The sequence below is a fragment of the Bombina bombina genome, chromosome 3 (genome assembly GCF_027579735.1).
Source record: "Bombina bombina isolate aBomBom1 chromosome 3, aBomBom1.pri, whole genome shotgun sequence".
Lineage (NCBI taxonomy): Eukaryota > Metazoa > Chordata > Amphibia > Anura > Bombinatoridae > Bombina > Bombina bombina.
This window is the reverse complement of record NC_069501.1, coordinates 489,599,331-489,623,497: the sequence shown is the minus strand read 5'-3', so window position 1 is coordinate 489,623,497 and position 24,167 is coordinate 489,599,331. Positions and strand designations below refer to the sequence as shown.

The following is a 24,167-nucleotide window of genomic DNA, read 5'->3' as shown; positions in this document are numbered from 1 at the left end:
ACAACCTCAGCTCCAATTAGAAACCCTATAAAAAAAGAAGACGTGTAAGACCCAGGACCTGGGACAGTCAAGTCCAAAATAAACTTTCATGATTCAATTAGGGCATGTAATTTTAAACAGATTTCCAATTTACTTTTATCACTAGTTTTGCTTTGTTCTATTGGTATTCCTAGTTGAAAGCTAAACCTAGGTAGGCTCATATGCTAATTTCTTTGACCTTGAAGACCACCTCTTATGTGAATGCATTTTGACAGTTTTTCACAACTAGGGGGTGTTAGTTAATGTATGTCATATAGATAACACTGAGCTCACACACATGAAGTACCCTTGGAGTAAGCACTGATTGGCTAAAATGTCTGTCAAAAGAACTGAAATAAGGGGGCAGTTTGCAGAGGCTTAGATACAAGGTAATCACAGAGGTAAAAAGTGTATTAATATAACAGTGTTGGTTATGCAAAACTGGGGAATGGGTAATAAAGGGATTATCTATCTTTTTAAACAACAAAAAAAATCTGGTGTTGACTGTTCCTTTAAGTGCAGTGCTAATTGCGGTGAGGGTATACTGAAGCATAATCCTGTTTGTATAACACAATAGTAATTGGATGTCGGATGTCACAAGAAATATCAGAGGGGTCTGGAACAATGTGAGCTTAGAGGACGCTCTTACAAGGGAGACCAGAGAAAAATTATTTTTGGCAACATGAGGTAAAGGAATGCGGTAAGCGTGTATGACCTAGTGTGCAGTGAGAGCTGTGGTCAAGGAACGCTGGATGGGTGTACTCTGCATCTCTCAATGGTATGGGTTAAAAGGACACTCAGGTTAAATTAAACTTTCATGATTCAGATACAGCATGTCATTTTAAACAACTTTCCAATTTACTTCCATTAAAACAAATGTGCACAGTCTTTTATACTGAAGTAAATAATTCAATTTTTCCCCTGCAGGGGGAAAGCCAAGCCACAAAACAACAAACAAAAACATTAAACCAATTTTAGCAATCAACATTTGCTGAAACTACACCTGTAGATGTTTTATTACTACCAGCTTTTTACAAACAGAAATATGCCTGCAAGTCAGGTGAAATGTTTAAAGTAAGTTTTTAATATTATTATTATTAGCCAAGTTGGCTTATTCCTGATCATAATATAGAATATTTCTTGAATATACAGTATATAAAAATGAAATGATATATATAGATATATATATATATAGATATATATAGATATATATATTTAAGTTCTAATAGGAAATTTTTGTGTCTCTTCCCCAAGAAATTCTGATTACAAATTATATATTACAAATTCAATTTTTTATGCAGTTTAAAAACAATAATAAAAAAATGATATAGTACTAATATACAATACTTATATTAATATATTCCTGATTCCTTCATAGCTTTAATGATTTTTTTTAATATATAAAAGTAGTATTAACACAGACTTGATGACGTTGTGCATATCCATTCTAAATTCCACCATGCCAAGGTTTCATAAAAAAAAATATTGGTTCTTAAAATAACAAAATAATGTCAGTTTATTATTGAAATAAATTTAGACCATTACATTTTCTATATGGAAAATCAATAGGGGGGTCTGAAAATAAATTATTAGGTTTTGAAGAAGTATTCATAGATTTTAATCCAAAATTTGAGGCTTTGTAAAAACAAACTTTAAAAAAAATATATATATAATAAATTCATTTTATATATTAGTTTAAGTTTACATATGAAAGATTAATCATCTTCATTTGAATTTTCTTGAGCAGCACTTTCTTGTCTGTCTTCCAATCGATCTGAAAAAGAGGAACAATAATGCTAAGAAGTCTGATGTGTGCAGTGGACGGTCAATAAATTAGTCTTTTTAAAAAACATAATTTATGCTTAACAGATAAATTGCTTTTCTTCCAGATAGGGAGAGTCCACGGCTTCACTCCTTACTGTTGGGAAATACAATACCTGACCACCAGGAGGAGGCAAAGACACCCCAGCCAAAGGTTTAAATATCCCTCTCACTTCCTCATTACCCCAGTCATTCTGTCGAGGGAACAAGGAAAAGTAGGAGAAACATTAGGGTATAAATGGTGCCAAGGGGCCCATAGACGAGAAAAAACGGGCGGGGACGTGGACTCTCCCTATCCGAAAGGAATTTATCTGGTAAGCATAAATTATGTTTTCCTTCCTAAGATAGGGAGAGTCCACGGCTTTATTCCTTACTGCTGCGAAAACTATACCCAAGCTCCAGAAGACACTGAATGAATAACGGGAGGTAACAAAAAGGAAGAGGCAGACCCTATTCTGAGGGCACCACAGCCTGCAAAATTTTTCTCCCAAAAGCTGCTTCCCCCAAAGCAAAAACATCAAATTTTTAAATTTTTTAAAAAGTATGTAAGGAGGACCAGATTCTTAAAGGCCCAAGAGGAAGCCACTGCTCTAGTAGAATGAGCCGTTATCTTCTCAGGAGGACGATGTCCTGCTGTCTCGTAAGCTAAGCGGATGACACTCCTTAATCAAAAAGATAGGGAAGTCGAAGTAGCCTTCTGCCCCTTACGCTTCCCCAAATAGATAACTACAAGGAGAAAGATTGGCTAAACTCCTTAGTAGCCTGAAGATAGAACAAGGCACGAACCACATCAAAATTGCGAAGTAAGCGTTCCTTTGATGAAGAAGGATTAGGACATAAAGAAGGAACCACAATCTCCTGATTGATGTTGCGATATGACACAACCTTAGGAAGAAAACCTAATGTAGTATGTAAAACTGCCTTATATCTGCATGAAAAATCAGATAAGGGGGCTCACATTGCAAAGCAGCAATCTCAATAAAAAGAGAACCTTCCAAGATAACAATTTAATGTCAACAGAATGCAGAGGCTCAAACTGAACCTGTTGCAAAAAAAGATTTAGGCTCCAAGGAGGAGCCCCAGATCTAAACACAAATCTGATCCTAATCAGAGCCTTAACAAAGGACTGCACGTGAAGAAGCTCAGCCAGTTTATTGTGAAATAAAACCTATAGGGACGAAATCTGTCCCCTCAGGGAACAAGCAGAAAGGCCCTTCTCCAGCCCATTCTGGAGAAAAGATAAGATCCTAGCAACCTTAACTCTGTGCCAGGTAAAAACACTCTTCACATCATAATAAGTAGGTCTTCCACATCTTGTGGTAGATACGCTGAGTAACTGGTTTACAAGCTTGAATAAGAGTATCAATGACACTCTCAGAGAAATCTTTCTTGGCTAAGACTAAACATTAAATCTCCACACAGTCAGCCTCAGAGAATCTAGATTTTGATTAACAAATGGACCTTGTATCAGCTGGTCTCTGCGACAAGGTAACTTCCACTGAGTAGATGAAGACATCCCAACTAGATCAGCGAACCACGTCCTTCACGGCCACGATGGAGCAATAAGGATTACTAATACCCGCTTCTGCTTGATGCGGCCACCACTCGAGGAAGAAGCAGTAATGGAGGAAAAATATATACGAGTTTGAACCTCCAGGGCACTGCTAGTGCATCTATTAGATCCACTTGGGGATCCCTCGACCTCGACCCATACCTGGGTAGCTTGGTATTGAGACAGAACGCCATGAGATCTATCTTTTGCATCCCCCACTTGCTGCATATCTCTGCAAACACCTCGGGATGGAGAGACCATTCCCCTGGATGGAAGGATTGCCTGCTGAGAAAATCCGCCTCCCAGTTGTCCACACCCGGAATGTGGATCGCTGACAGCGAACAGTTGTGGGCCTCCGCTCACTCCAGAATCTAAGATACTTCCTTCATTGCCAAGGAATTTCTTGTTCCCCCCTGATGGTTGATGTAAGCCACAGAGGTTATATTTTCTGATTGGAATCTGATAAACTTGGACAAACCCAGAAGTGGCTAAGCCCTCAAGGCCTTGAAGATTGCCTGTAGTTCCAAAATATTGATCGGAAGGGAGTTTACAACCCCTGTGCCTTCCTGGCACCCCAAACAGTTCCCCATCCGGATAGGCTTGCATCCGTAGTCACAATCTCTCAGGATGGTCTTAAGAAGCATGCCCCTCGGGACAGATGATTTGGACAGAGCCACCAAGAGAGCGATTCTATCGACCGGCTGTCTAATACAATCTGTTGAGACAGATCTGAATGATAGCCGTTCCACTGCCTCAGCATGCACAGTTGTAAAGGTCTGAGACGAAACCTGGCAAAAGGAATGTTGTCCATGCAGGACACCATGACACCAATCACCTCCATACACTGAGCCACAGAGGGACTCAAGGAGGTCCGGAGGGCAAGACATGTCGAAGTTAGCTTGCAACGTCTCTGGTCTAATAGAAATATCCTCATGGATATAGAGTCTATTATAGTACCAAGGAATTCCACCCTGGTACTTGGGATAAGAGAACTCTTTTCCAAATTTATCTTCCATCCATGTGATCAAAGAATTCTTCCGCAAGACGAAAGGATGGTGCTTGCACCAAATATCGTCCAATCATCGTACAAGTATGGGGCAACTGCAATACCCTGAGTTCTGGCAATGGCTACAAGAGCCCCCAGAACCTTCGTAAAGATTCTTGGAGCAGTAGCTAGGCCAAACGGAAGGGCAATGAACTGGAAGTGCTGGTCCAGGAATGCAAACATCAGGAACTAAAAGTGATCCCTGTGGATTGGAACATAAAGGTAAGCGTCCTTCAGATCTATAGTGGTCATAAACTGGCCTTCCTGAATTAAAGGAAGGATGGACCTCATCGTCTCCATCTTGAAGTAAGGGACACTGAGAAATTTGTTTAAGCACTTTAGGTCCAGAATCGGGCAGAAAGTTCCCTCTTTCTTTGGGACCACGAAAAGGTTTGAATAAAACCCCAAACCTCTTTCTTCGATAGGCACCGGGACAACAACTCCTAAGGAGGATAGATCCCGAACGCACCTTTGAAAGGCATCCCTCTTTTCTGGTCTGGTAGACAGATTCAAGAGAAGGAATCTGCCCCTTGGCGGATGAGATTTGAAGCCTATCTTGTATCCCTGAGATACCATCTCCAGGACCCACGGATCCTGTACGTCCTTTAACCAGTCTGCCCCCTACACGATCCGATCCTGGATCGGGGGTCGCACCCTTCATGCCGATTTATTTTCGGCGGGCTTCTTATTCTGCTTGGATTTATTCCAGGATTGAGCCGGCATCCAAGTACTCTTGGGTTGCTCGGGCTTGGAGGAGGATTATTGTCGTTGGGATTTGTCAGAACGAAAGGAACTAAAAACAGAATTTATGTTTACCTGATAAATTACTTTCTCCAACGGTGTGTCCGGTCCACGGCGTCATCCTTACTTGTGGGATATTCTCTTCCCCAACAGGAAATGGCAAAGAGCCCAGCAAAGCTGGTCACATGATCCCTCCTAGGCTCCGCCTACCCCAGTCATTCGACCGACGTTAAGGAGGAATATTTGCATAGGAGAAACCATATGGTACCGTGGTGACTGTAGTTAAAGAAAATAAATTATCAGACCTGATTAAAAAACCAGGGCGGGCCGTGGGCCCGACACACCGTTGGAGAAAGTAATTTATCAGGTAAACATAAATTCTGTTTTCTCCAACATCGGTGTGTCCGGTCCACGGCGTCATCCTTACTTGTGGGAACCAATACCAAAGCTTTAGGACACGGATGAAGGGAGGGAGCAAATCAGGTCACCTAAATGGAAGGCACCACGGCTTGCAAAACCTTTCTCCCAAAAATAGCCTCAGAAGAAGCAAAAGTATCAAACTTGTAAAATTTGGTAAAAGTGTGCAGTGAAGACCAAGTCGCTGCCCTACATATCTGATCAACAGAAGCCTCGTTCTTGAAGGCCCATGTGGAAGCCACAGCCCTAGTGGAATGAGCTGTGATTCTTTCGGGAGGCTGCCGTCCGGCAGTCTCGTAAGCCAATCTGATGATGCTTTTAATCCAAAAAGAGAGAGAGGTAGAAGTTGCTTTTTGACCTCTCCTTTTACCTGAATAAACAACAAACAAGGAAGATGTTTGTCTAAAATCCTTTGTAGCATCTAAATAGAATTTTAGAGCGCGAACAACATCCAAATTGTGCAACAAACGTTCCTTCTTTGAAACTGGTTTCGGACACAGAGAAGGTACGATAATCTCCTGGTTAATGTTTTTGTTAGAAACAACCTTTGGAAGAAAACCAGGTTTAGTACGTAAAACCACCTTATCTGCATGGAACACCAGATAAGGAGGAGAACACTGCAGAGCAGATAATTCTGAAACTCTTCTAGCAGAAGAAATTGCAACTAAAAACAAAACTTTCCAAGATAATAACTTAATATCAACGGAATGTAAGGGTTCAAACGGAACCCCCTGAAGAACTGAAAGAACTAAATTGAGACTCCAAGGAGGAGTCAAAGGTTTGTAAACAGGCTTGATTCTAACCAGAGCCTGAACAAAGGCTTGAACATCTGGCACAGCTGCCAGCTTTTTGTGAAGTAACACCGACAAGGCAGAAATCTGTCCCTTCAGGGAACTTGCAGATAATCCTTTTTCCAATCCTTCTTGAAGGAAGGATAGAATCCTAGGAATCTTAACCTTGTCCCAAGGGAATCCTTTAGATTCACACCAACAGATATATTTTTTCCAAATTTTGTGGTAAATCTTTCTAGTTACAGGCTTTCTGGCCTGAACAAGAGTATCGATAACAGAATCTGAGAATCCTCGCTTCGATAAAATCAAGCGTTCAATCTCCAAGCAGTCAGCTGGAGTGAAACCAGATTCGGATGTTCGAACGGACCCTGAACAAGAAGGTCTCGTCTCAAAGGTAGCTTCCAAGGTGGAGCCGATGACATATTCACCAGATCTGCATACCAAGTCCTGCGTGGCCACGCAGGAGCTATCAAGATCACCGACGCCCTCTCCTGATTGATCCTGGCTACCAGCCTGGGGATGAGAGGAAATGGCGGGAACACATAAGCTAGTTTGAAGGTCCAAGGTGCTACTAGTGCATCCACTAGAGCCGCCTTGGGATCCCTGGATCTGGCCCCGTAGCAAGGAACTTTGAAGTTCTGACGAGAGGCCATCAGATCCATGTCTGGAATGCCCCACAGGTGAGTGACTTGGGCAAAGATTTCCGGATGGAGTTCCCACTCCCCCGGATGCAATGTCTGACGACTCAGAAAATCCGCTTCCCAATTTTCCACTCCTGGGATGTGGATAGCAGACAGGTGGCAGGAGTGAGACTCCGCCCATAGAATAATTTTGGTCACTTCTTCCATCGCTAGGGAACTCCTTGTTCCCCCCTGATGGTTGATGTACGCAACAGTTGTCATGTTGTCTGATTGAAACCGTATGAACTTGGTCCTCGCTAGCTGAGGCCAAGCCTTGAGAGCATTGAATATCGCTCTCAGTTCCAGAATATTTATCGGTAGAAGAGATTCTTCCCGAGACCAAAGACCCTGAGCTTTCAGGGATCCCCAGACCGCGCCCCAGCCCATCAGACTGGCGTCGGTCGTGACAATGACCCACTCTGGTCTGCGGAATGTCATCCCTTGTGACAGGTTGTCCAGGGACAGCCACCAACGGAGTGAGTCTCTGGTCCTCTGATTTACTTGTATCTTCGGAGACAAGTCTGTATAGTCCCCATTCCACTGACTGAGCATGCACAGTTGTAATGGTCTTAGATGAATGCGCGCAAAAGGAACTATGTCCATTGCCGCTACCATCAACCCGATCACTTCCATGCACTGAGCTATGGAAGGAAGAGGAACGGAATGAAGTATCCGACAAGAGTCTAGAAGTTTTGTTTTTCTGACCTCTGTCAGAAAAATCCTCATTTCTAAGGAGTCTATAATTGTTCCCAAGAAGGGAACCCTTGTTGACGGGGATAGAGAACTCTTTTCCACGTTCACTTTCCAACCGTGAGATCTGAGAAAGGCCAGGACGATGTCCGTGTGAGCCTTTGCTTGAGGAAGGGACGACGCTTGAATCAGAATGTCGTCCAAGTAAGGTACTACCGCAATGCCCCTTGGTCGTAGCACAGCTAGAAGGGACCCTAGTACCTTTGTGAAAATCCTTGGAGCAGTGGCTAATCCGAAAGGAAGCGCCACGAACTGGTAATGTTTGTCCAGGAATGCGAACCTTAGGAACCGATGATGTTCCTTGTGGATAGGAATATGTAGATACGCATCCTTTAAATCCACCGTGGTCATGAATTGACCTTCCTGGATGGAAGGAAGAATAGTTCGAATGGTTTCCATCTTGAACGATGGAACCTTGAGAAACTTGTTTAAGATCTTGAGATCTAAGATTGGTCTGAACGTTCCCTCTTTTTTGGGAACTATGAACAGATTGGAGTAGAACCCCATCCCTTGTTCTCTTAATGGAACAGGATGAATCACTCCCATTTTTAACAGGTCTTCTACACAATGTAAGAACGCCTGTCTTTTTATGTGGTCTGAAGACAACTGAGACCTGTGGAACCTCCCCCTTGGGGGAAGTCCCTTGAATTCCAGAAGATAACCTTGGGAGACTATTTCTAGCGCCCAAGGATCCAGAACATCTCTTGCCCAAGCCTGAGCGAAGAGAGTCTGCCCCCCACCAGATCCGGTCCCGGATCGGGGGCCAACATTTCATGCTGTCTTGGTAGCAGTGGCAGGTTTCTTGGCCTGCTTTCCCTTGTTCCAGCCTTGCATTGGTCTCCAAGCTGGCTTGGCTTGAGAAGTATTACCCTCTTGCTTAGAGGACGTAGCACTTTGGGCTGGTCCGTTTTTACGAAAGGGACGAAAATTAGGTCTATTTTTTGCCTTGAAAGGCCGATCCTGAGGAAGGGCGTGGCCCTTACCCCCAGTGATATCAGAGATAATCTCTTTCAAGTCAGGGCCAAACAGCGTTTTCCCCTTGAAAGGAATGTTTAGTAGCTTGTTCTTGGAAGACGCATCAGCCGACCAAGATTTCAACCAAAGCGCTCTGCGCGCCACAATAGCAAACCCAGAATTCTTAGCCGCTAACCTAGCCAATTGCAAAGTGGCGTCTAGGGTGAAAGAATTAGCCAATTTGAGAGCATTGATTCTGTCCATAATCTCCTCATAAGGAGGAGAATCACTATCGAGCGACTTTATCAGCTCATCGAACCAGAAACATGCGGCTGTAGCGACAGGGACAATGCATGAAATTGGTTGTAGAAGGTAACCCTGCTGAACAAACATCTTTTTAAGCAAACCTTCTAATTTTTTATCCATAGGATCTTTGAAAGCACAACTATCCTCTATGGGTATAGTGGTGCGTTTGTTTAAAGTGGAAACCGCTCCCTCGACCTTGGGGACTGTCTGCCATAAGTCCTTTCTGGGGTCGACCATAGGAAACAATTTTTTAAATATGGGGGGAGGGACGAAAGGAATACCGGGCCTTTCCCATTCTTTATTAACAATGTCCGCCACCCGCTTGGGTATAGGAAAAGCTTCTGGGAGCCCCGGCACCTCTAGGAACTTGTCCATTTTACATAGTTTCTCTGGGATGACCAACTTTTCACAATCATCCAGAGTGGATAATACCTCCTTAAGCAGAATGCGGAGATGTTCCAACTTAAATTTAAATGCAATCACATCAGGTTCAGCCTGTTGAGAAATGTTCCCTGAATCAGTAATTTCTCCCTCAGACAAAACCTCCCTGGCCCCATCAGACTGGGTTAGGGGCCCTTCAGAGATATTAATATCAGCGTCGTCATGCTCTTCAGTATCTAAAACAGAGCAGCCACGCTTACGCTGACAAGGGTTCATTTTGGCTAAAATGTTTTTGACAGAATTATCCATTACAGCCGTTAATTGTTGCATAGTAAGGAGTATTGGCGCGCTAGATGTACTAGGGGCCTCCTGAGTGGGCAAGACTCGTGTAGACGAAGGAGGGAATGATGCAGTACCATGCTTACTCCCCTCACTTGAGGAATCATCTTGGGCATCATTGTCATTATCACATAAATCACATTTATTTAAATGAATAGGAATCCTGGCTTCCCCACATTCAGAACACAGTCTATCTGGTAGTTCAGACATGTTAAACAGGCATAAACTTGATAACAAAGTACAAAAACGTTTTAAAATAAAACCGTTACTGTCACTTTAAATTTTAAACTGAACACACTTTATTACTGCAATTGCGAAAAAACATGAAGGAATTGTTCAAAATTCACCAAATTTTCACCACAGTGTCTTAAAGCCTTAAAAGTATTGCACACCAAATTTGGAAGCTTTAACCCTTAAAATAACGGAACCGGAGCCGTTTTAAGCTTTAACCCCTTTACAGTCCCTGGTATCTGCTTTGCTGAGACCCAACCAAGCCCAAAGGGGAATACGATACCAAATGACGCCTTCAGAAAGTCTTTTCTAAGTATCAGAGCTCCTCTCACATGCGACTGCATGCCATGCCTCTCAAAAACAAGTGCGCCACACCGGCGCGAAAATGAGGCTCTGCTTAAGCTTTGGGAAAGCCCCTAAGGAATAAGGTGTCTAATACAGTGCCTGCCGATATTATTATATCAAAATACCCAGATAAAATGATTCCTCAAGGCTAAATATGTGTTAATAATGAATCGATTTAGCCCAGAAACAGTCTACAGTCTTAATAAGCCCTTGTGAAGCCCTTATTTATGATCGTAATAAACATGGCTTACCGGATCCCATAGGGAAAATGACAGCTTCCAGCATTACATCGTCTTGTTAGAATGTGTCATACCTCAAGCAGCAAGAGACTGCACACTGTTCCCCCAACTGAAGTTAATTGCTCTCAACAGTCCTGTGTGGAACAGCCATGGATTTTAGTTACGGTTGCTAAAATCATTTTCCTCATACAAACAGAAATCTTCATCTCTTTTCTGTTTCTGAGTAAATAGTACATACCAGCACTATTTCAAAATAACAAACTCTTGATTGAATAATAAAAACTACAGTTAAACACTAAAAAACTCTAAGCCATCTCCGTGGAGATGTTGCCTGTACAACGGCAAAGAGAATGACTGGGGTAGGCGGAGCCTAGGAGGGATCATGTGACCAGCTTTGCTGGGCTCTTTGCCATTTCCTGTTGGGGAAGAGAATATCCCACAAGTAAGGATGACGCCGTGGACCGGACACACCTATGTTGGAGAAATTAGAAGATTGTCGTCCCTTAGACTTGTTCTTCTTATCTTGCCGTAGGAAGTCACCCTTGCCTCTGGTAACTGTAGAAATAATGGAGTCCAGGCCTGGACCAAATAAAATATCTTTCCCTTGAAGACAAAAGGACTCTGGACTTAGTAGTCATATCCGCAGACCAAGACTTCAACCAGAGCGCCCGACAGGCTAGGACTGCAAAGCCAGAGTTTTGCATTTAGGCGAATATTTTGCATGTTCGCATCACAGATAAAAGAATTAGCAATTCTCAGAGCTGTAATTCTGTCTTGAATATCCTCGAGGGGAGACTCCACCTCAATGAGTTCCGACAAAGAGTCGCACCAGTAGGGAGCCGCTCCGGCAACTGCAGCCACCGGTTGAAACAAAAATCCTGTATGTTGAAACATCTTTCTCAGAAAGGTTTCCGTTTTCTTATCCATCGGCTCTCTGAACGAAGAACTATCCTCAAGAGGTATAGTAGAACGTTTACCAAGCGTAGAGATAGCACTATCCACCTTAGAAATGGAGCCGCATAAATCCAGTTGAGAGTGAGGGACCGGGAACAACTTTTTAAAAGTAGACAATGGGGGAAAAGGAAGAACCAATTCTTTTCTTTTTCTTTTTTTTTAAATTTTAGAATGAAAGGTACAATAATGTGCAAATGCTCACAGATCAACCAAATCAAACACTGAGTAGGACTCGCAGGTCCCTTGAATACATACAAAATCAATAGATAGGATACCTATGCCCCCAAGGTCAAGCTAGGTGTAAATTAAGTTCAATGCTCTAAAAGCCAGTATAAGGGACATAACTAGAGGCTCTTAGAACAAAAACTTTTGAACTTCAGGAGGAGAAGATTATATTCCAGCAATACATAATGTTATATCGATCTCTACGTATTCTATTAACATAGTCTAAAACAACTAAACATAGCAAAATGAAAGAGGAGATAGCATAGATTGGGAGATCACTAAGGGATCTTGAGACTGTACCTAACAAACGCAGTACCTAGCGCACCCCGTACCTAGCACATATAGTACCTGGCACACACAGTACCTAGCACACACAGTACCTAGCATATATAGTACCTAGCACACACAGTACCCAGCATATATAGTACCTAGCACACACAGTACCCAGCATATATAGTACCTAGCACACACAGTACCCAGCATATATAGTACCTAGCACACACAGTACCCAGCATATATAGTACCTAGCACACACTGTACCCAGCATATATAGTACCTAGCACACACTGTACACAGCACACACAATACATAGTGCAAACAGTACCTAGCACACATTGTACCTAGCACACAATACCTAGCACACTCAATACCTAGCACACTCAATACCTAGCACACTCAATACCTAGCACACTCAATACCTAGTACACACTGTATTTAGCACAAACAGTACCTAACACACACTGTACCTAGCATTACAGCTGAATATAGTTGTATACATTACTTTACTTTGACGCTAATATCATAAATATAAGTGTTCTAGCCATAAAAATCAACTTTGGTGTAAGCAGATATTATGGGAGAATCAAACTAGTAGATTTCTTATAATACCATTTACAGGCATTACTATCTAAAATATGGAAGGGATACCATAAACAAAATCTATGAAGTTGTGCTAAAGATGTACATATCGTATTTCAAAGGTTAATGACTGCTGGAGAAAATAAATGCACCCGTCTATTAATACTATGCGTAATGTAAATTCTTGAAGGAGGTGAAAACGTAGGTTAACACACACACATTATGAGATGATCTTATAGCCTTGAGCGGCCATTACAGTGGGAAAAAAAGGCATTCAAACAACAGTGGTCCTCATGAACAGTTCCCATATGTATAGTGGCATAGAGGTATGATGATGACATAATGTTGAGTATTTTTGTTTTAAATAACTCTATACAAAACATATAAAAAAGCTATGTTAAACCAGGGAACACCTTATGAAACTAATATGGCTATTATTTTGGGTTAACTGCATACTAACAACGCGTCCTTATGGTGTTGTTGCAAGATTAACAGAGTGAACAGTCCACATGGAAAGGGCAGTTGTACCTGCCAGTAAAAGTGACACCAGGAGAGTCGGTTGTAAGGATGATTGATCCAGAAAGTCGAGTCTCTGTTCCTCTCTATCCTGTAGTATTTTGTTCCTAGAGCAACACAAGAGCAAAGAACCTAATCTCCCAAGCACCAGGAGGTGAGAGGACTGAAGGCACAGCAACCACCATGTCCTCAGGAAGCGATGATGAGTGTGTTACAGCACCCGCGGTCAGTTCAGAAGCCGTGACAGGGAAAGGAAAATCCTCTGCAGTTATATCGGCTGAGAGCCCAGTTGCTGGAGGTTTCGTTTGTGTGAGTTTCCCCCGCTCTTCCACAAGAATTTTCACCTTTTGTTCTGCAGCTCCAGGGATTGAGGCGTCACAATAGTTACTGCTTTAGTTTGATAGGTGTTTCTCGCATCACTGTTAGGAGCACTCTCATCTCCGGCTATGACAGGTAAATGATCAGTGCCACCAAATCTGTCTAAGTATGTAGGCAAAAGGTCTCGTAATGCCTCAAGGATAAATGCGCTGATGTCCTCCATTTTATTTGAGTAAGGTGTGTTGATATTAGAGGCTTTTATGTATGCCACGAGTGCGGGGTCTGTTAAGCATGATACAATCCCCGTGTAGTGATTATGCAGCACTGTCTTATGCCCTGCCTTTTTTGATTGAGTCTGCCCTGTTAATTTACAGTCCAATGTTCATTGCTGGCTTTTAGGGCTAAGAGTCTCTGCCATGTATGATCCTGGTAGTTTAATGTAGGGATATTTATCAGGGTATCATTCCTATTATGTCACAATGCAGGACATGTATTATGCTGCCAGTGATCACAAAGTTGATGTGGAAGTGTAGCGTAGAGGCCGTGTAGCAGTTATAAGACTGGTAAGCTTGTGAGGGGTCTGTCAATCTGGTCGCATGGGTGCCGTTTGTGGGACCTAATCAGAGTTAACTGACCTTTTGCGTGATGTGTGCGCTGCTTTAAAGTGCATGCCAGCCGGTCCGATCACTGTTTCTCTTAAAGTAGTGCCTCAGAGTTCTTGTGAGCTGCTACCGGAGCGCCAGGCTGTTTCCTTTTGGCGCGAAGATCTTGCGAACAGATTTTATGTCCACCGGCCGTTGCAGAGGTAGCCGTTTTCACACCGGAGCCGTCAGTGGGGTCCAGGGTATTTTGCCTCCCATCATGATGGGGTTTAATGATCCTATATGGCTATTTTTGTTATGGTTGGGTGATGCGGGCCTAGGAGCTGTATTCTCACACGGGCATCTCTCCAAGCGGCCAGGCTCTGCCCCCCAGGAAGAACCAATTCTTTCCCATTAGTTCTTAATAATGTTTACCATCTTAACCGGCACAGGAAAAGTCAAAGGAACTTTCCTGTCTTTGTAAACTCTGTCTTATTTAGGTATCATAGGTACTTCAGGCAGCGCGGCCTTTGGAACCTCTAACGTAGACAGAAACCCCTTTAATAAAAAACGCAAGTGCTCAATTTTAAATCTAAAGGATGGTTCCTCTACAGCACAAGGCTTAGACCCTAAGGACTCTGACCCAGAAAGTTCCCCGTCTGAAAACTACAGAGGTTAACTCATCATTGGATAACTGGGACATAATAGCTAAATCCGAAAAATATTTAGATGACTCCGGGTCAGGAGAGCTATGTCTAACCTTTCTCTTGCGTTTGTTAGAGCGAGGTAATGCACTGAGGGCTGCAGACACCGCCGTTTGTAACTGCGCAGCAAAGTCCGCAGAAAGAAGGCCCCCTCCGGATGGAGGATTAAATGTGCTACGGGGAACTGCATGTGGAGTGGATAATGTAGCAAGCGTAGTAATCTCACAAGACGCCGAGTCCTGAGAGGTAGATGGCTCAGAGGGACTAAGAGCGTTAGCAGGCTTGTCTTCCTTCTTAGACTTTATCATGGTGTTAAGGCATGTGGAACATAATTGAGTGGGCGGGAAAACCACGGCCTCCTCACAATATAATCAAGTATGATTTAGTAAAGAAGGAGTACCTTCTAACATGTCAGAAATCCTACATAGCTCAGGTTATACCCACAGGACACAAATAAAAACTTTTTTTATTATTATTATAGAAAACTGCACCTTTATACTCTCAATGGTTGGGACACTCACCACCTCCTAGACCCAGACAGTTAACAGAGGAAACGCTCTCCTCAGGTTCAAGTCTCAGCCGGAATGGAGGAAATGAACATAGACCACACCCGGTCACATGGAGTGCAAGACAATACTTCCCTTGTTATTACAAGTACAGCAAGTAATAGGAGCTGTGCAACACCTTTAAAAACTAAAGTGAAACTTAAAAGTGAAACCTATTTGTTCCAGCCAAAAACACACAGTCTATCAGCCCAGGAAAAAATCATGCAAAGCAGCATGTAAATAATTAATACACTAATTAATTAACCCGAACTGTTCAATAAACCCCCTTCAGAGGATATTAACCCTGGATACTATCAAGGTATAAAGGAGCCACACTGTGACCCTGTTATAGCATTTTATGTGTAAAAATTTAAACAATCTTACATCCAGGACCCATGATGTGGAACAGAACACAGCCTCTCAAGCGTGACAGTCTTAAAGCAGCACTCCTGACATTGACTTGAATAAGAGAAAGCAGGCAGTGAAACTCGTCAACACTCATTTCTTAGGAGCTGTTAGGAGTAGTCTGGATGGTATTACAGAAAAAACTTTCCCTGCATATCCAGCCTCTAACTTTCATCAATACTCTCACTGAGAGGTTGACATGACTACTTAAAACTCTAGTCCTATCTCAAAGGGCAGATACCCATTTTCAGGACTCTCTGAATCTTCTGACACTTATCTGTCACCTCCTAACGTGACGAAAGGCAAAGAATGACTGGGGTAATGAGGAAGTGGGAGGGATATTTAAGTCTTTGGCTTGGGTGTCTTTGCCTCCTCCTGGTGGCCAGGTGTTGTATTTACCAATAGTAAGGAATGAAGCTGTGGACTCTCCCTATCTTAGGAAGGAAATTATTTATATTTGGGTTTAAAGCAGGCAAGCTATAAGGTCTTACCTCCTTATAATCATAAAATGGAGACGTTCATCTGAAGTCATCCAGATACATAACTCAGTGATTGTGGTACAGTGTATAGTGAATTGTAAAAAACATAATTTATGTAAGAACTTACCTGATAAATTCATTTCTTTCATATTAGCAAGAGTCCATGAGCTAGTGACGTATGGGATATACATTCCTACCAGGAGGGGCAAAGTTTCCCAAACCTCAAAATGCCTATAAATACACCCCTCACCACACCCACAAATCAGTTTAACGCATAGCCAAGAAGTGGGGTGATAAGACAAAAGTGCGAAAGCATAAAAAATAAGGAATTGGAATAATTGTGCTTTATACAAAAAAATCATAACCACCACAAAAAGGGTGGGCCCCATGGACTCTTGCTAATATGAAAGAAATGAATTTATCAGGTAAGTTCTTACATAAATTATGTTTTCTTTCATGTAATTAGCAAGAGTCCATGAGCTAGTGACGTATGGGATAATGAATACCCAAGATGTGGATCTGCCACGCAAGAGTCACTAGAGAGGGAGGGATAACATAAAGACAGCCAATTCCGCTGAAAATAATCCACACCCAAAATAAAGTTTAAATCTTATAATGAAAAAAAATGAAATTATAAGCAGAAGAATCAAACTGAAACAGCTGCCTGAAGAATTTTTCTGCCAAAAACTTCTTCAGAAGAAGAAAACACATCAAAATGGTAGAATTTAGTAAAAGTATGCAAAGAAGACCAAGTTGCTGCTTTGCAAATCTGATCAACCGAAGCCTCATTCCTAAACGCCCAGGAAGTAGAAACTGACCTAGTAGAATGAGCTGTAATCCTTTGAGGCAGAGTTTTACCCGACTCGACATAAGCATGATGAATTAAAGATTTCAACCAAGACGCCAAAGAAATGGCAGAAGCCTTCTGACCTTTCCTAGAACCGGAAAAGATAACAAATAGACTAGAAGTCTTTCGGAAATCCTTAGTAGCTTCAAAATAATATTTCAAAGCTCTAACAACATCCAAAGAATGCAATGATCTCTCCTTAGAATTCTTAGGATTAGGACACAATGAAGGAACCACAATTTCTCTACTAATGTTGTTAGAATTCACAACCTTAGGACAAAATGTAAAAGAAGTTCGCAACACCGCCTTATCCTGGTGAAAAATCAGAAAAGGAGACTCACAAGAAAGAGCAGATAATTCAGAAACTCTTCTAGCAGAAGAGATGGCCAAAAGAAACAAAACTTTCCAAGAAAGTAATTTAATGTCCAGTGAATGCATAGGTTCAAACGGAGGAGCTTGAAGAGCCCCCATAACCAAATTCAAACTCCAAGGAGGAGAAATAGACTTAATAACAGGTTTTATACGAACCAAAGCTTGTACAAAACAAAGAATATCAGGAAGATTAGCAATCTTTCTGTGAAAAAGAACAGAAAGAGCAGAGATTTGTCCTTTCAAGGAACTTTTAGACAAACCTTTATCCAAACCATCCTGAAGAAACTGTAAAATTCTCGGAATTCTAAAAGAATGCCAGGAAAAATGATGAGAAAGACACCAAGAAATGTAAATCTTCCAGACTCGATAATATATCTTCCTAGATACAGATTTACGAGCCTGTAACATAGTATTAATCACAGAGTCAGAGAAACCTCTTTGACTGAGAATCAAGCGTTCAATCTCCATACCTTCAAATTTAAGGATTTGAGATCCTGAAGGAAAAAAGGACCTTGCGACAGAAGGTCTGGTCTTAATGGAAGAGTCCACGGTTGGCAAGTGGCCATCCGGACAAGACCCGCATACCAAAACCTGTGAGGCCATGCTGGAGCCACCAGCAGAACAAACTAGCATTCCTTCAGAATCTTGGAAATTACTCTTGGAAGAAGAACTAGAGGCGGAAAGATATAGGCAGGATGATACTTCCAAGGAAGTGACAATGCATCCACTGCTTCCGCCTGAGGATCCCTGGATCTGGACAGATACCTGGGAAGCTTCTTGTTTAGATGAGAAGCCATCAGATCTATTTCTGGAAGTCCCCACATTTGAACAATCTGAAGAAATACCTCTGGGTGAAGAGACCATTCGCCCGGATGTAACGTTTGGCGACTGAGATAATCCGCTTCCCAATTGTCTATACCTGAGATATGAACCGCAGAAATTAGACAGGAGCTGGATTTCGCACATACCAGTATTCGAGATACTTCTTTCATAGCCAGAGGACTGTGAGTCCCTCCTTGATGATTGATATATGCCACAGTTGTGACATTGTCCGTCTGAAAACAAATGAACGACTCTCTCTTTAGAAGAGGCCATGACTGAAGAGCTCTGAAAATTGCACGGAGTTCCAAAATATTGATTGGTAATCTCACCTCCCGAGATTCCCAAACCCCTTGTGCTGTCAGAGACCCCCAAACAGCTCCCCAACCTGTCAGACTTGCATCTGTTGAAATCACAGTCCAGGTTGGAAGAACAAAAGAAGCCCCCTGAACTAAACAATGGTGGTCTGTCCACTACGTCAGAGAGTGTCGTACAATCGGTTTTAAAGATATTAATTGAGATATCTTTGTATAATCCCTGCACCACTGGTTCAGCATACAGAGCTGAAGAGGTCGCATGTGAAAACGAGCAAAGGGGACCGCGTCCAATGCAGCAGTCATAAGACCTAGAATTTCCATGCATAAGGCTACCGAAGGGAAAGATTGAGACTGAAGGTTTCGACAAGCTGAAACCAATTTCAGACGTCTCTTGTCCGTCAGAAACAGAGTCAAGGACACTGAATCTATCAGGAAACCTAAAAAGGTTACCCTTGTCTGAGGAATCAACGAGCTTTCTGGTAAATTGATCCTTCAACCATGTTCTAGAAGAAACAACACTCATAAAAGACTGGAAAGGTTCTTTCTAGTGAAAATGAGCAAAGGGAATTGAATCCAATGCTGTGGCCATAAGACCTAAAACTTCTATGCATAAATAGCAACTGAAGGAAATAATAGAGACTAAAGGTACCGACAGACGGAACCCAATAGAATTATCCCTTGTCTGATAGAGACAACGACAGTGACACAAACTATCTGGAAACCTAAAAAAGGTGACCCTTGTGTGAGGAATCAAGAGCTTTCGAAAAAAAGATCCTCTAACTATGTCCTGAAGAGCAAGTGAATCATATGAGATTCCGCATCCTCAGAAAATAATCTGAATGAAAACAGAAAAATGAAAATATGCATTTATTGTATCTAATGAAAACAAATAATGCTATAAAAGGACCATAAAAAGGCAAATAGTTTGAATAAAACTCCAAACCCAGTTCCTAAAAAAGGAACTGGAAGAAATACCCCAGAAGATTCCAGGTCTGAGCAGCGCTTGAACCCCATGGGCGCCCAGCCATGCTTCAACAGAACCCAAAATATATAGAACAGAGACACACATTAGAAAGTGTTAGCCTTACTGGAATAAAATCAAAGAAATTTGGACAAAATAGAACCAAATAATTTTCAAAGAAGTCTTAACCTGCCCCTTACCAGCCAAGCTGGAATACGGCACGTACATCGCAATATTAGGGAGCTGATTTCGAACCCCAATTATAAACATGTTACTTGGGAAAGAACTCAGGAATTTGTTCCTTAATAAGAACAACCAAACTAGTATAAGCTTAAAGTTTTAGTCTTAGAACTCAATCTTGAAGCCCAGAGTAACAGTTAAGAATTGAATCCAAATATAAAACAAATAATTGATTATCTTAGAACAAAAGTAATATGGATTTTTTTTTTTTTTTTTTTTAAAATCACAAAATTCTTCTAGCTAAAATAGCTAAAGACATAGATTAACCCTCATTTGCGAAAATATTCAATAAAATGAAGACACAAATGAAATTATTAGCATGATAGTCCAGTTTAAAGGACCAGTCAATACAGTGGACTTGCATCAATAAATGCAAAACAACAAGACAAATGCAACAGCACCTAGTCTAGTAAATGCTGTCCCTTAACAATGCTAAAATAAATCATAATCTGATACTTGCAATTGCAATATTCAAATAAATCAAAGGACCAAGAAAAGTACCTGAAACTAAATAATTTTCCATAAATAAGATACAACTATCTAAAGGAAAATAAATACTATTTTGCTATAGAAACAATAGCATAATTAGTAGAAGTAGAGATAGCCCCAATAAATTGGAGAACCCTTCAAATTGAATTTAACTGCTGGCAAAGAATATAGTTTAAAACCTTTGAAGAAGGAATAAAAGAAAATTCTCGGCCTATTCCATTCCCTAGAATGGGGAATTGGAAAGAAAACCTCTGAAAATACAGAAGAAAAAAATAGGCAGAAATAGTGTCAGCTAGTCTTAAAGAACTAGTTACCTTAATATTCAAAATAATCAACACATTTTCAACAAAGAACAAATGTACTTTAATAATAGAAAAATAATAAAAAAGTAGATTTGTTAGTGTAAATATCTGATGAAGAAAATTTCTGAAAGAGAAAAAACATCATCAGAGAAGGATAAATCAGTATGTTGTTGGTCATTTGAAACTTCAATAATTAAAAAGGAAGTGAAAAAGACCTAAAAATTTTATTAGAAGGCACAAAGTCAGACAAAGCCTTTAAAATAGAATCAGAAAAATATTTCTTATAAATCTTCTAAATATTTCTTGTACATAAGATGTAAGAATGGAAATATATAAAGGATAAACACTAATGGATACTGCATGTAAAAGTATATCATAATAACTTATTACAAACCATAGCTAAAGATAAACATTTATAACATTTAAAATAAATGAACTTAGCTTTGGTAGAACTGAAACTCAGTTAAGCGTTTTAACAGAAGTGGCTTCTGATTCAGGGACAATCTGAGACATCTTGCAATATGTAATAGAAAAAACAACATATAAAGCAAAAAAGATCAAATTCCTTAAATGACAGTTTCAGGAATGGGAAAAAAATGCCAATGAACAAGCTTCTAGCAACCAGAAGCAATAAATAATGAGACTTAAATATTGTGGAGACAACAATGACGCTCAAATTTTTTAGCGCCAAAAAAGCCACCCACACTATTTGGCGCCTAAATGCTTTTGGCGCCAAAAATGGCGCCACATCCGGTAACGCCAACATTTTTTGGCGCAAAAACGTCAAAAAAAAATTATGCAACTTCCGGCGACACGTATGACGCCGGAAATGACAAGAAAAATTTTGCGCCAAGAAAGTACGCGCCAAGAATGACGCAATAAAATGAAGCATTTTCAGCCCCTGGGAAAAAAGTCAAATTTTAAGGTAAGAAAAAATTGATTTATTCATATGCATTATCCCAAATATGAAACTGACTGTCTGAAATAAGGAACGTTGAACATCCTGAATCAAGGCAAATAAATGTTTAAACACATATATTTAGAACTTTATATAAAAGTGCCCAACCATAGCTTAGAGTGTCACAGAAAAACATAATTTATGCTTACCTGATAAATTTATTTCTCTTGTAGTGTATTCAGTCCACGGGTCATCCATTACTTATGGGATATATTCCCTTCCCAACAGGAAGTTGCAAGAGGATCACCCAAGCAGAGCTGCTATATAGCTCCTCCCCTCACATGTCATATCCAGCCATTCGACCGAAACAAGACAAAAAAGGAGAAACCATAGGGTGCAGTGGTGACTGGAGTTTTAATTAAAATTTAGATCTGCCTTAAAAAGACAGGGCGGGCCGTGGACTGAATACACTACAAGAGAAATAAATTTATCAGGTAAGCATAAATTATGTTTTCTCTTGTTAAGTGTATTCAGTCCAAGGGGGCAGCCATTACTTATGGGATACCAATACCAAAGCTAAAGTACACGGATGATGGGAGGGACAAGGCAGGAACTTTAAACGGAAGGAACCACTGCCTGTAGAACCTTTCTCCCAAAAACAGCCTCCGAAGAAGCAAAAGTGTCAAATTTGTAAAATTTTGAAAAGGTATGAAGTGAAGACCAAGTCGCAGCCTTGCAAATCTGTTCAACAGAGGCCTCATTCTTAAAGGCCCAGGTGGAAGCCACAGCTCTAGTGGAATTAGCTGTAATTCTTTCAGGAGGCTGCTGTCCAGCAGTCTCATAGGCTAAACGTATTATGCTACGAAACCAAAAGGAGAGAGAGGTAGCCGAAGCTTTTTGACCTCTCCTCTGACCAGAATAAACGACAAACAGGGAAGACGTTTGACGAAAAGCTTTAGTTGCCTGTAAATAGAACTTCAGGGCACGGACTACGTCCAGATTATGCAAAAGTCGTTCCTTCTTTGAAGAAGGGTTAGGACATAATGATGGAACAACAATCTCTTGATTGATATTCCTGTTAGAAACTACCTTAGGTAAGAACCCAGGTTTAGTACGCAGAACTACCTTGTCTGAATGAAAAATCAGATAAGGAGAATCACAATGTAAGGCAGATAACTCAGAGACTCTTCGAGCCGAGGAAATAGCCATCAGAAACAGAACTTTCCAAGATAACAGCTTGATATCAATGGAATGAAGGGGTTCAAATGGGACACCTTGAAGAACTTTAAGAACTAGGTTTAAGCTCCACGGCAGAGCAACAGTCTTAAACACAGGCTTAATCCTAGCCAAAGCCTGACAAAAAGCCTGAACGTCTGGAACTTCTGCCAGACGTTTGTGTAAAAGAATAGACAGAGCAGAAATCTGTCCCTTTAACGAACTAGCAGATAAGCCCTTTTCTAAACCCTCTTGTAGAAAAGACAATATCCTAGGAATCCTAACCTTACTCCATGAGTAACTCTTGGATTCGCACCAATATAAATATTTACGCCATATCTTATGGTAAATATTTCTGGTAACAGGTTTCCGAGCCTGTATTAAGGTATCAATAACCGACTCCGAGAAGCCACGCTTTTATAGGATCAAGCGTTCAATCTCCATGCAGTCAGCCTCAGAGAAATTAGATTTGGATGGTTGAAAGGACCCTGAATTAGAAGGTCCTGCCTCAGAGGCAGAGACCATGGTGGACAGGACGACATGTCCACTAGGTCTGCATACCAGGTCCTGCGTGGCCACGCAGGCGCTATCAAGATCATCGATGCTCTCTCCTGTTTGATCTTGGCAATCAGTCGAGGTAGCAGCGGAAATGGTGGAAACACATAAGCCATGTTGAAAACCCAGGGGGCTGCTAGAGCATCTATCAGCACCGCTCCCGGGTCCCTGGACCTGGATCCGTAACAAGGAAGCTTGGCGTTCTGGCGAGACGCCATGAGATCCAGTTCTGGTTTGCCCCAACGATGAATCAGTTGAGCAAAGAGCTCCGGATGAAGTTCCCACTCCCCCGGATGAAAAGTCTGGCGACTTAGAAAGTCCGCCTCCCAGTTCTCCACGCCTGGGATGTAAATCGCTGACAGGTGGCAAGAGTGAGACTCTGACCAGCGAATGATCTTGGAGACTTCTAACATTGCTAGGGAACTCCTGGTTCCCCCTTGATGGTTTGGATCATGTAGGAAGAAGCAGGAAGACTGTGACTGCATTTTTACTGCGCAAAAAAGCGCTAAAATAGGCCCCTCCCACTCATATTACAACAGTGGGAAGCCTCAGTTAACTGTTTCTATCAGAAATATACGACAGCCATGTGGAAAAATTCATGCCCCAATAAGTTTTATCACCAATGTACCTCACAAAAAACGATTAACATGCCAGTAAACGTTTTAAAACATCCATTTTAAAGGTTATGTATTGTTATTGATAAGCCTGCTACCAGTCGCTTCTACTGCAGTTAAGGCTCATACATTACTTCAGTATTAACAGCATTTTCTTAGTCAAATTCCATTCCTCAGAAAATTACTTTACTGCACATACATTCATCAGCCTGATACCAGTCGCTATCACTGCATTTAAGGCTGTACTTACATTACATCGGTATCAGCAGTATTTTCTTAGTCAATTCCATTCCTTAGAAAAATAATTTACTGCACATACCTTATTTGCAGGAAACCCTGCATG

General features: G+C 41.4%; 1 protein-coding gene across 5 annotated transcripts in view; it reads right to left on the bottom strand.

Moving 5' to 3' along the window:
* The window catches only part of DCAF6 (DDB1 and CUL4 associated factor 6), an 863,174-nt gene that overhangs the window by 162,181 nt on the left and 676,826 nt on the right, over positions 1 to 24,167 (bottom strand). Inside the window, exon 20 of one of the 5 annotated variants that reach the window (XM_053706830.1) lies at positions 1,508 to 1,792. The exons of the other annotated variants lie outside the window; for them this stretch is intronic. Coding sequence (XP_053562805.1) covers positions 1,734 to 1,792 — 59 coding nt within the window. The 3' untranslated portion in view covers positions 1,508 to 1,733. Of the gene's footprint in view, positions 1 to 1,507; positions 1,793 to 24,167 lie in introns of those variants that run through there. 5 annotated transcript variants of the gene reach the window in all.